Source organism: Chiloscyllium plagiosum, chromosome 42, assembly GCF_004010195.1.
Source record: "Chiloscyllium plagiosum isolate BGI_BamShark_2017 chromosome 42, ASM401019v2, whole genome shotgun sequence".
NCBI lineage: Eukaryota > Metazoa > Chordata > Chondrichthyes > Orectolobiformes > Hemiscylliidae > Chiloscyllium > Chiloscyllium plagiosum.
The window spans coordinates 3,246,625-3,263,593 of NC_057751.1; the positions used below are offsets into that span (position 1 = coordinate 3,246,625).

At 46.0% G+C, this 16,969-nt stretch overlaps 1 protein-coding gene across 2 annotated transcripts in view; it reads right to left on the reverse strand.

The window, feature by feature from the left end:
- Positions 1 to 606: 606 nt before the first annotated feature.
- The window catches only part of LOC122543025 (leucine zipper putative tumor suppressor 1-like), a 41,108-nt gene continuing 24,745 nt past the window's right edge, over positions 607 to 16,969 (reverse strand). Inside the window, exons 2-5 of one of the 2 annotated variants that reach the window (XM_043681202.1) lie at positions 15,817 to 15,976; positions 7,928 to 8,425; positions 4,446 to 5,156; positions 607 to 1,895 (exon numbers count right to left, since the gene is read on the reverse strand). In XM_043681202.1, the coding sequence (XP_043537137.1) occupies positions 1,197 to 1,895; positions 4,446 to 5,156; positions 7,928 to 8,386 (1,869 nt within the window). In that variant the 5' untranslated portion in view covers positions 8,387 to 8,425; positions 15,817 to 15,976 and the 3' untranslated portion in view covers positions 607 to 1,196. The remainder of the gene's footprint in view (positions 1,896 to 4,445; positions 5,157 to 7,927; positions 8,426 to 15,816; positions 15,977 to 16,969) is intronic. The other variant, XM_043681203.1, reaches the window with a different exon arrangement.

The following is a 16,969-nucleotide window of genomic DNA, read 5'->3' on the forward strand; positions in this document are numbered from 1 at the left end:
TTGGGGGGAAGGGTGTGAAAGCATTTCCTCACCCCATGGGCAGTGGGAAGATACAAATCTCATCCACCCCACCCTCAAAATAAAACACTTGCGGGCCAATTGAAGATTTCAACACTGAGATTGCTCACTTCTTGTTCAGTAAAATTATGGATATAAAAGCCAAGGTAGGTGGATGAAATAATAACAGAATTTGGATAACACTCTCCATACACCATGAAACGGGCATGATGGGCTGAATGGCCTGCTTTGTCACTGGCTGTTCCAGAAATGAACCTTTTCTCTGGCATCTGGGCTTCAGTAACGGAGGTGATTTCAATGATTGGAATATTGACATTGCTCTGTGTGTATACGTTGTGGATGAAGGATGAAAGTGTAACCTTCATTTGCCACTTAAAGATCAGCTGTAGTATTGGCCAGGCTTCTCTAATGCCAATCAGATCTTGGTTTCCACTTGTTAAAGCAGTCCCGAAGAAAGATTATACCTGAAACGGTGACTTCTGCACCTCCTGATGCTGCCTGGCTTGCTGTGGTCTTCCTGACTGTATCGGCGCTACCTCGTGCTCCCACGAGGAGGTTGAACAGTTTATCCACTACACCAACTCTTCCAGCCTGTTCACCTTGGATTCCAGCATATGCAGTTTTGTCTGAAAAGATGGATGCTGATGACGGGCAGGGAGACTGGGCAAGGAATTGAGGCCAGTTATGTTTCATGAAAATGGAGAATATTCATACTTCATTCCCTGGCCATCCAAGTTGGTCATCACTTGCTGCTGACCTGCTATTAGGAATTGTTGATCTTTTATTCTGAAAGGCTGTGCTGTTTTGGTTAGCCTTTTCCCTCTTCACCAGCCTTTCAGTGACCCCACCGTTGTCGTGTCACCTTCAGAGAATGTGTTGTGCAGAAGCAGCTAACCAGGAATGGTGAGCGACTGTCGAATTGAGTGTTGAGAGCTCGCTGTAAACAGGTGAAGGCAGTTTAGCAGCAACCTCAGTCAGTGGTCTCCCACCTTCACAATGACACGTGTCTGTAAACATTGAGAGAGTGCATTGTCAGGCAGTCATTCTGAAGTCAGCTCAACTGAAGTCAAGTCATATGGCTTCACAGTGTGGAAATTTCTGACCGTGAGCTGGATGAACCTCTGATCCACTCAGACAGTGGTCAAACCTGAGCCAAGCAGCAAGTTTTCTTACACTTGTTACAGGGCAGTGGCGACAATCTCTTGGTAGTGAATGTCAGTGCTCTGCTTTTCACTGCCCCTAAGATTGCTCACCTTCAGCTCAGTGGAAAGCTGTTGGATGACTGTCTGCAGGCTCTGGTTCTGATGCAGCACCTCAGTGTAACTCTGCTGGAGCTGTTTCTGATACTCTATCACTTGTTGCTTCTCCAGTTGCCACACGAGGCGCTCCTGGCGAAAGTTGCAGGAGAGCTCCCAGTTGGATTTCTTCTCCTGCTCCAGCTGGGCCTGTAAGCTTGCCAGCTCCTCTCGCAGAGCCACAGAGTCTTGCTCAGGCTTGCGTCGGGCCGGCTCCCTGCAGCCGCCGTGGCAGGCAGTGGGATCAGCCTGTGTCGCGTGGATGTCCAGCTCTTTGCAGCCAGCCAGCTTGTGCTTCAGCTGCAGGATCTGGCCGTCCTGCAGGCCCACCTTTTCCCTCAGCAGGTCAGCTGCGTTCTTCATACGCTGCCTCTCGTTTTCACACACCTCCAGCTCTCTGTCCCTGGCTTGCAGGCGGTTCTGCAGCTCCTCTACTGCCTGCTCTTGAGCAGATAGCTTTCCTTTGGCTTCTCTCAGCTGGCTCTTCAATGACAAGAGCTCACTGCTCTTCTGCATCAACTCAGCTTGCGAGTCTTTCAGCTGCTGTTTCAGCAGTGAGATCTCCCCTGACTTCTGGCAAACCTGAAACAGCAATGTTGCAGAAGCTGCTGTCAGTGCAGTGCATTATTCACATGGAACACCAACAAAACCTCCATTTATTCTGTCTCTTGAAGGCAGTATACGATCCCTACCGCCTGACGGAAGGAAACGCCATGATAGACAAGAACATGGTCAAAAGGCTCGTATCAAAATCAATATCTTCAAGCAGGAGAGGGCGGGGACTTTGGAGGAAACAGTGAAAATAGCACACTCCTGGGTGGAAATGGAGAAGTCTTTGGAGCCCTCCCACCAAATGGAAGCTAGGTACAAGTGCTAAGAAAGATTGGCTCTGCCTGCTGACAATATCACAGCAACAAACTCAAATCCAGATAATGCATTTCACAGCAATAGGAAACATATCACTGTGGTTCCTCCAACTCCAAATCTCCCATTCTTCTCACAAGCAACTCAAACCATTTTGTTATAAAGCAGCTTTACATTTAATATTGCTTGAAGGATTTTAATACCCCTTTCCCCAACTCCTGCAAACTTAGTTCAAGTTCTGTGAAAATGCCTGGACTGGTTTTTTAAAAATGCTTTAACAAGATTTCCTTGCAATCACATAATGAGGGATGACTGCTTCCTTGTCTGGTGAGGAGAATGTTTCATTTGGTTTAGATACTGTTTAATTGGTCATCGGAAAAATATTCCTTTATGATGTGACCTGTGGAGTCAGTGGGCTGAGAGAAACAGTGAATTGCTCGATCCTCCATCTGAACAAAACAAACTCTCATGTCACTGCCTTGTTTTTCTGAACAATGAGCAGCTTGGAGAGGTTTTTATTGAGTTGGAGGCAAGCCTCCTAAGAATGAGCTTCCCAGCTGATCTCTCCAAGTTCAGAAGAGAAAATCCTCTCCATCAATTCAGGGTGAAAGCACTTGATTCTTTTCATAGACCATCTCAAGATTTTATTTCCGAGCAACTGTGCCTGCAAGACTTGAGAGACAATTGGTGACTTCACAATACGATGATGATGTCTAAAAGATGTTTGGATAAGTACTGGATAGGAAATGTTTGGAGGGATATGGGCCAGGAGCAGGCAGGTGAGACGAGGTGAGTTTGGGATTATGGTCAGCATGGACAGGTAGGACCGAAGGGTCTGTTTCTGTGCTGTTAGACTGTGTGCCAAGACTGTACATCAAGAGGAACAGATTACAGTGCATCCTACACTTCAACCTTTTGCCTTTAAGAATAATTCAATGTTTTATTTCAGGCCAACACCAGCAGATAAATCTGTTTATTGTTTCTCTTTGCTGAAGAAGTTGTGTGTGTCTGTCTGTCTGTTTTGGGGATATTTATAGAGATGAGAATTAATACCATCACATGACTGACTGACTGTGTACATTAACTAACTTTTACATCTTTGTCGGAGAAGTTTTGTGTTGACATCAGAGACTCGGTAATAGATCTTGTTATTTCAAACCTGGTTTCATTGAGGTTTTAATTGGTCATCTTGGTAACAGGAAAAACATTTTTATTTTACACTGTGACCTATGGAGTTGTGGGACCAGAGAGACTGTGTACATCTCAAACCTCAGTCTAAAAAAGCACACTCACAAGTGACTGTGTCAAAAACTAAACTGGGTGAGTTTGAACTGTCAATATTCAGTCCTGCTTGAAACACAAGAGAGACAGTAAAACACTTAAATAGTCTCAAGTGCAGATATATGTAAGAGTGTCAAGTGTGTGGACAGTGTTTTAGCCATTTATAGAGCCGTGTTTTACCTTACAGTGATGTGAAAGAGCTTGCCACTAAATTCCAATGATGCTTTCCAGTTTGTTTATTCTGCTGAAGGTTTTCAAGAGAATTCTTGAGTTTGAAATGTACTCAACACACATGGTCCCTGTCTCTCAGAAGATTGGGACAACAATGAATGTCCTCAGAATTGTTGTGGCTTTCCCTCTCCGGTCAGTCTGAGAGTCTGTTACAGTCGCTGTAATATTGTAGCCTTCCCAGCGTTGGGAATACTGGTGTACCTTTTGATCAAGAGTGGGAGGGTGATTGAGAAACAAAGTAGGCTTGTTACAAACTGTACAGAGCCACAGCTGGAGTACTGTGTGCAAGTATGGTCTCCTTCATTAAGGAAGCCCACATTGCCAGTTCAATTGGCTTTTTCCTAAAAGGAAGCCATTATTTTCTTGAGGGAAGGATTAACCAGGTTGGGCTGATACTCCTTGGACTGAGAGGTGATCTCATTGAAACTTGACAGGGTGGATACCAAGAGGATGTTTCCCCTTTGGGGAGAGTTTAAATTAAGGAGCACCGTTTAAAGACGGGGATGAGGAGGATTTGTTTTCTCTCAGAGGATTATGGGTCTTTTCCCCAGAGACAGCTGGAAGTTGGGTCATTGAATATATTCAAGGCTGAGTTTGAGACATTTTCAGTTGAAAGGAGTCCAGGGTTGTTGGGAGCAGACAGGAAAATGGACTTGAGATAAGAATGAGATTAGCTGTCAATGTATTGGATAGCAGAGTGGGCTTGAGGGGCTGAATGGCTGACTCCTTCTCCAATTCACTAGTATTATGACCTACCTCCCATTTTGTTTCTTCCAGTTTTGGAGCAAGTTCAGTTTGTTCCCTTTGGTAGGCTTTGCATTTGGCGTTGAGGCTGTCATGCTCCCGCAGGAGTTGTGTGAAGTCTTCCTGAAGTTTGGCCTTGTCTTGCTGGAGTTGGCTGAGCTGGAGCAGGACCAGCTGGTGTTGGTTCCTTGGTGCCTTTGTTTTGGTGTCGCCTGACTGCGTCAGGCTGGTTACCTCCTGTTTGTCCTGGTCCAGTCTGAGGACAGCAGTTGCCTTCACATCCTGAGCTTCCCATCCAGCTTCTTTCTGGGGCTGGGGAAGGTTTGTGCTGTGGCTGGCCCGCCACTCCCTGCTCTCAGGGGTAGATGTGCTACAGCTTCCAGTGTTCAAGATGCTGTCCAGAGACCCCGCTCCCTGACTGATGTGATGCGCTGAGCCTCCAAACCTGCTGAGAAGGTTTGCTGTACTAACTGGCTCTGTGCTTGGAGTGGGCAGGCTAGACATGGAATTTCGACCCGAGTCTGACAGGGTACCAGAATGGTTTGTGTGTTTCTGCTTGTGAGCGTCATGCACCTCTGAATGCTTCGTTACCTTCGATAGATTGCCCTGAAATTCTCCCTTTTGATTTGCCAGCTTTCCTGAGATACAGTTCACATCGGCGTTGCCATTCCTGGGTGCCATCACCTTTAGCACTGTTGGCCTCACAATGTTCTTTCCTGTACTCTACCGAAAGAGAAGAAGACATAGTTAATCTCTCTTGTCTTGTATTGATGATAGGTTTCATCCACTTAACGGCCACTTTCTGCCCACTCCCTGACCAGCCCACACTCAGAGGATTTACGCATAGGAAAATGGGCTGACACTGAAATGAGTTGTGGAGAGAATGGGGCAGTACAGGAGATTTCCCGCAGAAATTCCAGTGAAAGGTTACAAGTGGCCATTCATCCCATTTCCCTGGAGTTTCTACAGGTTGGTGAGGGTCAGGAACTCCTGTGCTTTTGGATGCAGTAACCTTGAAAACAAACCAAGTCTCTTCCAACAGCTCCTTCCAATCTCATGGCCACAGCCACTGAGTAAGACAATGGCAGCACTACCTGCAACTTCCTTTCCAAGCACATACCATCCTGACTTGGAAACATATCACTGTTCCTTCAATGTCGCTGGGACAAAGCCCTGGAATTCCCTCCCTCAGGTCATTGTGGGTGTCCCTACATCACAAGGACTGCTGCGGTTCAAGAAGGCAGCTGATTACCCTCTTCACCAGGACAACTCGAGATAGATAATAAATACTGGCCCAGCCAGCAGCACCTACATCCCAAAAGCAGTGTGGGCCAGGGATCCCACACAATGCTCTCAGACTGTGATGCACAGGTCCTGTTTCCTGAGCAACAAAGGTTCTGATGAAGGGTTACCAGACTCAAAACATCAACTCTGTGTTCTTCCCACAAATGGTGCTGAGTTTCTCATCAATAGCAGCTCATTGATATGGGATCTTACTGAGTGAAAACTGACCATCCTTTTTTCGGAAAATCACCAGTGCCTTCCAAAATTAATTTCTTCAGTTTGACAGCCGAATGACCATGTTGTGCCCAGTAACACTCTGAGTTCCTACCTGAAATCTAACAGCAATTTCAATAAATCTTGCTGGCTTGTCCTGAACACCAGACCGTGTGAGAACAGTACGTCCCATCCTTCAGGTGGAAGGGAATGGGCAGCTAACATGAACCATACCCTTGTTTCACATCTCCCAGGAAGAAGCCATGTCTGGTCAGCTCTACAGATGTGCATTGGATCTGGACCAATGCAATCTTTTGATCTCAGTGGATGCATGAGAGCAAAGGGACAAAGGTTCAAGCCAGTAAATATAAATCCTAATGTTTTTGATAGATCCCTACAGGATGTCGGTGTTACTGGCTGTTGAACATTCACTGACTTTGAGAAGGTGGTGAGCTACCTTGGTGAGCATTGCAACGTAGGCCCACAACGATGTTAGGAATGGAGCTGCTGGGTTTGGACTCAGCAACACTGAAGGAACAGCGATATGTTTCCAAGTCAGGATATTGATAAGTTTGTAGGAGCGCATGCAGTTAGTGTTCCCCATTAACTCCTGCCCTTGTCTCCTGAATGACCAGGTTTGTGAGCTTGAAGATAGTATTGGGGGGGGAACCATGATGAGTTGCAGCATTGCATCTTGTAGATGGTACGTCCTGCTGCTACTGTATGTCCGTGGTGGAGGGATTGCATGTTGAAGGTGGTGGATGGGTTGTCAATCAAGTGGGCTGCTTTGTCCAGGATGGTGTCAGGTTTCTTGAGTTGTCAGAAATGCACCCATCCAGGCAACTGTGGAGTGTCCCATCACATTCCTGAGTTTTGCCTTGTAGATGGTGAACAGGATTTAGGGAGTTGGGAGGTGTGCTGCAGGATTCCTGGTCTGTGACCTACCTGAAAATATTCTTCATGCAACGAGTGATGCATCATTAAATTCTACTTGAAAGGTGTGGAAGGTTGATAACCTCAAATAGGATGACTGAGAGAAAGAATTGTAATCTGAGGAGGTAAAGCAGGTTGGGCTGAAAGGCCTGTGGCAATTCTCTGAACTCAACAGAGCAATAAGGAGATAGCAGGATTGTTCTGATGAGGTTCATTAACCGTAAGACGTGTTAGCCAAGCACCTGATCAAAGTCCAAAGTGAGCTCATTGATAGGAAAGTCTGCCATTTCCACCTGTTTGCACCAAACTACTTCAGGTTATCAAAATGTAGGACCTTGTAGCTTTCTCACACATGTGAGCTACTGATCTTTCAGGTGAAGTTGGTATTGGTGTCCTCAGTGTCCCCTCCTTACAATCTTGTTTGTTGTGAAACTGTTCGAGGAGAAACAGAGGTCTGCAGATGTTGGAGATCAGAGCTGAAAATGTGTTGCTGGAAAAGCGCGCTACTGATCTTTCAGGTGAAGTTGGTATTGGTGTCCTCAGTGTCCCCTCCTTACAATCTTGTTTGTTGTGAAACTGTTCGAGGAGAAAGTGAGGTCTGCAGATGCTGGAGATCAGAGCTGAAAATGTGTTGCTGGAAAAGCGCAGCAGCTCAGCCAGCATCCAAGGAACAGGAGAATCGATGTTTCGGGCATAAGACATTTCAGGGATTCCTGAAGAAGGGCTTATGCCCGAAACGTTGATTCTCCTGTTCCTTGGATGCTGCCTGACCTGCTGCGCTTTTCCAGCAACACATTTTCAGCTGTTGTGAAACTGTTCTCTGGCTGTACAGGTGTGTCCTGACATTCAGATCAATCAATCACAACCTTCAACATTGCACCTAAAATTACACTCAACTGGACCCTGCCATTTCCACTGAAATTCTGTCCCTGTTCCTGAGGAACTTGTACCTGGTGCTGTTGTGATTGACATAGACACTCATTTCATGATCACCTTTCCTGACTGGGATCTCCCAGGGCACTTTGCAAGCCCGGTCACTGTCCTGGGTGAGACAGGGCACTCACCTTGTCAAGTTGGCCAGAGAATGGTACCAGTGTGGGTGGTGGCTCTTGCACATCCATGCTGACCGGTCCACCTTTCTGAGGCTTGACTTGGACAGTGCACTTCTTCAGCTTGCCTGTGTTGGTCAGCCCATTGGTTTTGCTGATACTGATGTAGAAGAAGTCCTCTGTTTTCTCGCACTCAGAGTTTGCTTTGGAGCCTTTGTTGCTTGCTTGGTGGCTGGTGTCAAACCTCAGCAGGCCATCTTGTTGCCTGAGGAGCTTGTGGAGGTGGGTAGCCTTGATGTTCCCATACTCCAAGGCTTTGCACTGTTTCCCTTGGAGATTCTGGCCTGAAATGAGGCTGCTCACACTCCCCATGTTGCTTTCGGCAGGCCAGCTAGGAAACACTGAGGCAAGCTGCGAGTTATTCACCTGAGACGGAAGCTTGATTTGGACGTGTATGGCATCTCCAGTTGCCATAGCAAGTCCAATTCAACAATTTAACTCCATGGTGTTGACCTGCAAGACAAGATTGGAAAGAGAAGGAGAATCTAATTAATTAATTGTCAGCAATGAACCAATCAAGAAAGTCTTTTTGTTAATATTGTGCCTCTCACAACTACAGGATGTCCCAGTATGTTTCCCATCTCGGGGAATTCTTTTTGAACATTATAATCAGATTGCTGGCAACCGATCTAATGCACAGAAACCTCCCAGCAACAACAATGTGGTCATGTGATCACCTTTTCTTGTGCTCTTGTTTAGGGGATAGAAATTGGTCAAGGTGTTGGGGAAACCCATCCGCTTTTGTCTGGACTGGAAATTGTGGGATCTTCTCTGGCCACTTAAGGGTGACAGACCATGAATCGTTTTAATTATGGCACTTGTGACAGCACAGCACCCTCTCGAGTGTCGACCTAGAATTCTGAGCCAAAAACCACAGCACATCTATTCGATGGCCTGGTCTCCACAGCCCTTGTATCAATGAGTTCCATAGATTCACCACCCTCTGGCTGAAAAGGTTTCCCCTCAAGTCACTTCTAAAGGGTTGTCCCTTCACTCTGAGGCTGTGCCCTTGAGTCCTCATCTCTCTGACCAGTGGAAACATCTTCTCCACGTCCACACGATCAACAGGCCCCTCAATATTCTCCAAGTTTCAATCAGCGTCCCCCTCAACCTCCTAAACTCCATGGAATGTAGACCCAGAGTCCTCAACTGCCCGTCATATGACATACCTTTCATTCCCAGGATTGTGCTTGTAAACCTCCAATAGACCCCCTCCAAGACAGCACATCCTTCCTTCGATATGGAGCTCAAAAGTATTCCAGACCCTTATGCAACCTTAACAACACACTTTTGCATTCTCAACCACTTGAAATGAATGCTAACATTGCATGTGCTTTCCTAACTGCTAACAGAACCTGCATGTTCACCCTGAAGAGAATCCTGAAACAGGACTCCCAAGAACAGTACTTGAGATTTCCCCATTTAGAAAATAATCTCTCCCTCTATTCTTCTGACCAAACGTGCAAACCTCTGACTTTCCCACATTATATTCCCTGCACCACTTTTTTGGCCCTCACCTAACCTGTCCAAGACCTTCTGCAGCCTCCCCATTTCCTCAACAGCATCTATCCTTCCACCTATCTTTGTGTCATCTGCAAACTAAGCAGCAGTGCTCTCGATTCCTTCGCCCACATAATGAATGTATAACGTAATCATTGTAGTCCCAACAGTGAACTCTGTGCAACTCCATGGTCTGCGATCCTGAGAAAGACCTCCTTTTATCCCCACTCTCTGCCTTCTGCCAGTCAGCCAATCCTCTCTCTGTACCAGTACGCTGCCCCTCACACCATCTTATGAAGTAGCGATTTAAAGCAGGGAGTGGGAATTGATCCAAAGAAACATGAATGTAAGATGGACTGAGATTTCATGCAGGCTTTCTGACGTGCAGAAGGCCTGACTACACACAGCACCAGGACACCTCCAGAGACAATCTGCAGGACTGGAATGGGAAATGAGAGCACTCACTGCTGCTTCACAGGATCAAATTGATTAAAGTGACATCGAAGCAATTTGAAAAAAAAATCATTCATATCTCAAGGGATAAGATTCCTGAATCACTCCCACTCTCAGATACAGACCTTGATGAAGATGATTAATTAAATGGCCAAATTACAATTTCATGTCGTAAATATTGCTGGCAGAATTGAATGTACAATAATCTATCCCTATAATTGTCTCACAGGGCTATGAGTGTTTACTCTCCAGGATTCGCTGGGGTGTAGTGGTTGCAAATGTCTTATTTATGTTTGTGGATGGCATTTTGGGAATCTTATTTGCCCTGTCTTAACCAGCCACTTCCTAGGTGAAGAATGTATACTTTAATCATCTGTTTGAAAATGTTCTCACAGACAATTCACATCACACAGAGTGCTCACAGTTCAAGCTGATAATTATTGGGGTGGGTAGGAGTAAAAATAATTGCAGTAAGACTGTCTGTAATCAGCAGCACAAGATGTGTGTTGGAGCTCTGCAGATATTGTCAGTTTAATGTGATATGGGCTTGGCAAATCTGTTTGGGGGCATTCCTGGAGAAATCATCTCACATACGCACACCTCACTGGTCTATTCTCCGAATGGGCACTTGAGAAAGGAACAGTCTTCTACTGACTTCATCAGTTGACCTTGAAGCAAGTAATTTCTCTGTCACTGATATCACTCAATGGAAGTGTTCAGAGGAAATGAAAGGTTTTTTTTTTAAAGACCAGATCTTCCCTGTGTTTTTTCTGCAGCGAGTATGATTAACTCCTCATTCCTGGGAACTGCTCTCACTACCTGGGAACTTACTGTAGAAGAATTGTGTGGACCTGTCTGAGTCGGAAAGAGACAGGAGATGCTGGAGAAACAGAGTGAATGTTGCCAGTCTGATATAACATCTTTACAACTGCAGAGGACTGGGAAAAGACAGGTTTCACTCGACAGAAAAGGAGGAAGGAGGAGCTGGGATAGATGGCCCAGAGTGAAAAACAAACACAAAGGCAGGATTCAAGATAATAAGGAAGAGATATAGCTGAAGAGTAGGTGTTAATGGCAAGGGTTACCAGCAACAAGTAGGTCAGCGCGACCGAGAACAATGCTGTACAATGAGACACAGGTTCTTGGAGGTGAAGAGTATCTTCAAAGTGGAGGACAGTGTTCATGGTCTGAAGCTGCTGGAGTCGGTGCTGAGTCTGGAAGGCTGCAAATTGCTGGAACAGTAAATGAGAGGCATTTTCTCCAGCTTGCAGTGGGCTTTGCTGGAGAATAGAGGCATACCTCAGACAGAAATGCTGGCACAACCAGAGGATATGTATTCAAATGACCAGTGACGAGAAACTCGCTCATTCCTGCAGAACAGAGGAGAGGTGTTCCGCAAAGGGGTCGCCTAGTCTGTGTTTGGTCTTGTCAGTGTACAGGAGCTGAAAATGTGTTGCTGGAAAAGCGCAGCAGGTCAGGCAGCATCCAAGGAGCAGGAGAATCGATGTTTAGGGCATGAGCCCTTCTTCAGATTCTCCCGCTCCTTGGATGCTGCCTGACCTACTGCGCTTTTCCAGCAACACATTTTCAGCTCTGATCTCCAGCATCTGCAGCCCTCACTTTCTCCTCAGTGTACAGGAGACCACATTGTAAGATGGGTAGATACATAGTCTAAGCAGATTACTGCTACCCCTCGAAGGTGTGTCTGGGGCTTCAGACAGTGAGAAGGGAGGAGGGGGAGGAGTCAGTGTGTTCAATGGGCAAACGTGAAACATCTCAGGTGACCTGTGACAACAGACCAACATTCATCCCTCCCTACTGTCAAATCATGACCTGATAATGACTTCAGTTCTGTGCAGGATATTGCTGTGCAGAGGTTAGCTGCAAATCACTGGACTGATTCCACTTCAGTAATACTGAATTGGCAGTGAAGTGCTTTGTAAGTATTTTAGAGTCACAGAGGTGTACAGCATTGAAACAGACCCTTTGTTCCAACTTGTCCATGCTGACCAGATATCCCAACCCAATCTAGTCCTATTTGCCAGCACCCGGCCCATATCCCTCCAAACCCTTCCTATTCATATACCCATCCAAATGCCTCTTAAATGTTGCAATTGTACCAGCCTCCACCACTTCCTCTAGCAGCTCATTCCATATAAGTACCATCCTCTGTGTGAAAAAGTTGCCCCTTAGGTCCCTTTTATATCTTTTCCCCTCTCACCCTAAACCTATGCCGTCTAGTTTTGGACTCCCCTAACCTGGGGTAAAGGCTATTCACTGCATCCATGCGCCTCATGATTTTATAAACATCTATAAGGTCACCCTGCAGCTGCCCACGCACTGGTCAAAATAGCCCAAGCCCCTGTAGCTCAAACCCTCCGACCCTGGCAACATCCTTGTAAATCTTTCCTGCATCCTTTCAAGTTTATCAGTGTCTTTCGTGTGTGCGGGAGACCAGAATTGAACACGGTAATGTATGTTGAAGCTGTGAAACGTGCTATCGAAGTGCAGCGTCTTTGTTTCTTCCTAATCCACTGGAGAACTCCTCTCACTGTCTGAAAACTAACTCAAGCTGCCTTTCTCTTGCATACCAGATCCTGTGTTGACACAGAGAGAGACAGATGGGCCACTTTGATCACATACGTGCAGTCTGACAACACATTAGGAATGGGAAGAATTGGAGCCTTTCACCTATTTGTACAGTCTGTCATTCTGTACATAGATTCAGCTGATTGAGAGGTCTTTTCACTTCATTCCATAATGCGTCTGTACTTTCAGCGTTCATGTCCTGGCCAAAAGAAATCTGTTGATTCCATCCCAGACATCTTTGTGTTTATTTCAAACCTCTGAAATGTGACTCCAACAATAGCCATTTCTTGAACTGATAGTCATCTGTTGTAAGTGTGTCTGAGGGAGCATGATGAAGGGAGCTGATGGCGTGTGTCACAAAGCTGCTCCCTTTTTTCTGAAAGCTGTTCCTTTTCTCAAGGTCACTGTGTCCTTGTTGTTTTTCAGAGGGGTTGTAAACAGCTCCTGGTTCCTATTAGACTGGTTTGGTGGAGAGATTAAAGGGTATAGAGAGGCCTTTTTGTTTATTTGTAAACAGATGAGACTTCAGGCCAAAGTGGTCATGTTTTAGAAGTGACCTGTATAATGGAAGGGGAGTGGTCAGCTCTCTAGCTGGGCAGTTCAGCCCAGAACTGGTTGGGAGTTCAGCAGTGAGCTCTGTGAAAACAGGCTCCCTCTCTTTCTGCCCTTCCAACTTCAACCTGTAAGCATCTGTTCCATTTTTTAAACTTTTATTTTAAGGGGGTTTGCTGATTGGGACTGTTGTGTATTTTCGGAACAGCACAATAAGTCTAGTTAGGATAGACTGAGTTGTGTAGGGGATCTTTGTTCTGTTCTGTGTGTTTCATTGTGTAATTTTGTGAAGAAACTTTTGTCTGTTTTAAAACCTGGTAGTCAACCGAGCTAACTTCGGGTAATTTTCACCATACTCTTACTGAAACAAATTGCAAAGTTTTTTAAATTGCCTGCTTAAGAATGTTTTGAGTGGTTTGGCCTAGTCCATAATATGTGTTAGGAGCTATCACTGCATTTCTGTCAATGTGAGGAAGGAGCTTGGTGCTGTTTGGATTCAACTAACCTCCCTCCATTCAGAATTCCCTCCACAATGACAGGAACATGGACTTTGAAACATACAGGTCAAGTCACCATCATCTGACAAGACCATAGGGCTCCTCTGACTTCTGAGAGAGAAGACTGGTGGTGGTTTAACCTGAGGGTCACCATGCCTGAGATGAGGGGAGAGATTGAGAAGGAGAGTCCTTCATAGTAGCCTCAGTCAGTGCAGGAATTCAACCCACACTGTCGGCCTCATTCTGCGTTCAGCCAATCAGCTGAGCGAAACCCCATTTTTGAGACAGAGCATTCCTGTGAACCAGGTTTTCTGAATCGGGGAGGACAGAAAAATCACTTCAATCTCAGCTGGTTCATGTGAACATTTGGGGCGGTACGATGGCTCAGTGGTTAGCACTGCTGCCTCACAGCAACAGGGACCCGGGTTCAATTCCCGGCTCAGGCGACTGACTGTGTGGAGTTTGCACATTCTCCCCGTGTCTGTGTGGGTTTCCTCCGGGTGCTCCGGTTTCCTCCCACAGTCCAAAGATGTGTAGGTTAGGTGAATTGGCCATGGGAAATTGCCCGTAGTGTTAGGTGAAGGGGAAAATGTAGGGGAATGGGTCTGGGTGGGTTGCGCTTCAGCGGGTCGGTGTGGACTTGTTGAGACGAAGGGCCTGTTTCCACACTGTAGGGAATCTAATCGAATCGAAAACAAAGTGTCTCCATAATCTTCGGTTCTTTATCGGTTGTCACAACACTTTGAATCAGCAAACATCTGGTCCTCTTTGATCACCACCTGTTAGAGATATTTGATGTCTGGACAAAGCCAGTGGAGGTTCTTCACCTGGGGAAGTTGTCAAAGGTGTTCCATCGGGAATGTTCTGGGAGGTAGTTGCAGTCTGTTTCCTGTTGGTGCCTGGCCCAGTTGCAACTCAGCTTTCAGTTCACTTACTGCTTAAGCTGTTCCAATCAGACCCTGGCACAAATCCGGACAACAGCTTGGACTTCTCACCAACCCTCCGAACAAAGCCACTTCAAATGATGGCGAACAGATAATATATTGGAGACTCTGAAATTGATCAATGGGAACAGAGCTCAGTCCCCCTCTCAACCTCTGACAACATATTGGTCAAGTTTAATAGGTCATTGATGCACTTCTGCTAAGCCTGATTTAGTCTAGATTTTCCCTCTGATTTGGGGGCAGCTTTCATTCCAAGTTGTGGCCACTAAAATATTGTTTGGCACCAAAGAAGAGGAGGAAGATGAGAATCTGTGTTGCGTCATGAATTGTGTTCAGGAATGGGCTGATGTGATGGGAACGCATCGAAGAGAAGCTTTCACAATGGAATTGAAGAATTATTCAAAGAAGGAGAATCATTGCAGGGATGTGGGAAAAGGACAGGGGTTCACAGAGAGCTCTCTCAGGGCTCAATAGCTTTCTCCTGTTCTGCAAGTGATTGACAGTGCATGACATCTCCGTCAGATGGTAATGCAAGATGCTGAGCACAACTGTGTTGCTTCCTTCATGGAAAAGAGGGAATATAGACAGGTCAGATATTCATGGCCTTCCTTTCACTGGAGAACTGACAACTGGCTGTCATCCTGACAGTGCAGTAGCATTGACAGACTTGAGCAAGGAAAGAAATAGATTTCAAATAGAATCTCATTATCCTTGAAATAATGCACACTTTCACAGGATTAGTCTTGAAACTTACGGACGGAGCCTCTGTAGAATTCCCCCCTCCCCTGGCAGAGACAGGACTGTAACAGAGCCCTGCTGCGAACCGAAAGAGAAGGTGGATGTGCTTGGGGATTGTACTCCCCTGCCCTGCTGTCCTGATTTCACTGGTTCCCTCCTCACCATTTGCTGAATGGCATTCAAGCAACTTTCCCTGATGACCTGGGTGCAAAAAATGCACTGATTTATTTGGTGAGGCTTTGAAGAGAGCCAAACAGTGAAGGCTGCTTTCATCTTGCAGTCGTGGACTTGGATCTCGGTTGTTGGGACTGCCATCTCAGTTGACAGCACTACATTGGGGGAAGTGCAGCATTATCCATTTAAGGACTGAGAGCTGTCAGAGGCCAATCCTGAACTGGGACAGCGACTCGCCTGAGAAACGTTGACAAAGCATTTCTCACATTGTTTCCCAAGTTGTCTCTTGTTTTCCAGTCTTATTTGGAAAAGTTCCAGTGTTAATGATGAGCCCTGTCTGCTGCTTTTGGATAGGAGCCAACCAACCTGTCATAATGTGCAGGAAGCCGATACATACCTCTCAACTGCTTGAAGTTACACTATCAATGGGCTGTGCGGTCTAGCGTAGCACCCAGTACAGATTCCCAATGTGCCCAGAGTTTACGTATATCGTCCACTGAGCAGACATGGAATGACAATTGGCTGGCTCGGCACCAAAACGTCAACCGAATGCAAATCTGCCATCAGAAACAAGAGGTAGAGACAGGATCAGTGTTCATCCTCCATGATATTCACCAGATTGCAAACTACCAACACTGAGAAAACTCATGGCTCCAGCAATGGACAATCCATTCAGCAGTTAATGCTGCACACTCTCTGATGTCTCGGTCATGTGTTTTCCCATCTGAGTTACACAAGGTATGTTGTGCACTGAAACAAGAGGAGTGTCTGCAATGGTGGAGAAATGTTGGAGTGCTAAAAGCTGGAGCACACATTGCCACAGGATGGAACAGTCTGGAGAAGCACAGACAACATTGATTGGCAAGAGGAAAAAGAGCAAAACCCACCGAACCCTCATTGGCAACACATGGCTCCTCACAGTCAGAAAACGTTGTCTCATGTGAGATATGGCCATATTTCAGCTGCAGTTCATACATCTTGCAGCAAATTCTTCCACACACTGACACTCTGCACATGCTGTGGACAGAATCCAGTAACTCTGATGACAGTAATTCTGAACTGGACGGACAGTAACTCTGACTGTACAGGAACTCTGACTGTACAGTAACTTTGAGCTGGACAGTAACTCTGAACTGGACGGTTACTCTGAACTGTACAGTAACTCTGACTGTACAGTAACTCTGAGCTGGACAGTAACTCTGAACTGGACAGTAACTCTGAACTGGACAGTAACTCTGAACTGGACAGTAACTCTGAGCTGGACGGTAACTCTGAACTGGACAGAACTGGACGGTAACTCTGACTGGACAGTAAATCTGAACTGGACGGTAACTCTGAACTGGACCGTAACTCTGAACTGGACAGTAACTCTGAACTGGACGGTTACTCTGAACTGGACGGTAACTTTGAACTGGACGGTAACTCTGAACTGGACGGTAACTCTGAACTGGACAGTATATCTGAACTGGACGGTAACTCTGAACTGGACCGTAACTCTGAACTGGACAGTAACTCTGAACTGGACGGTAACTCTGAACTGGACGGTAACT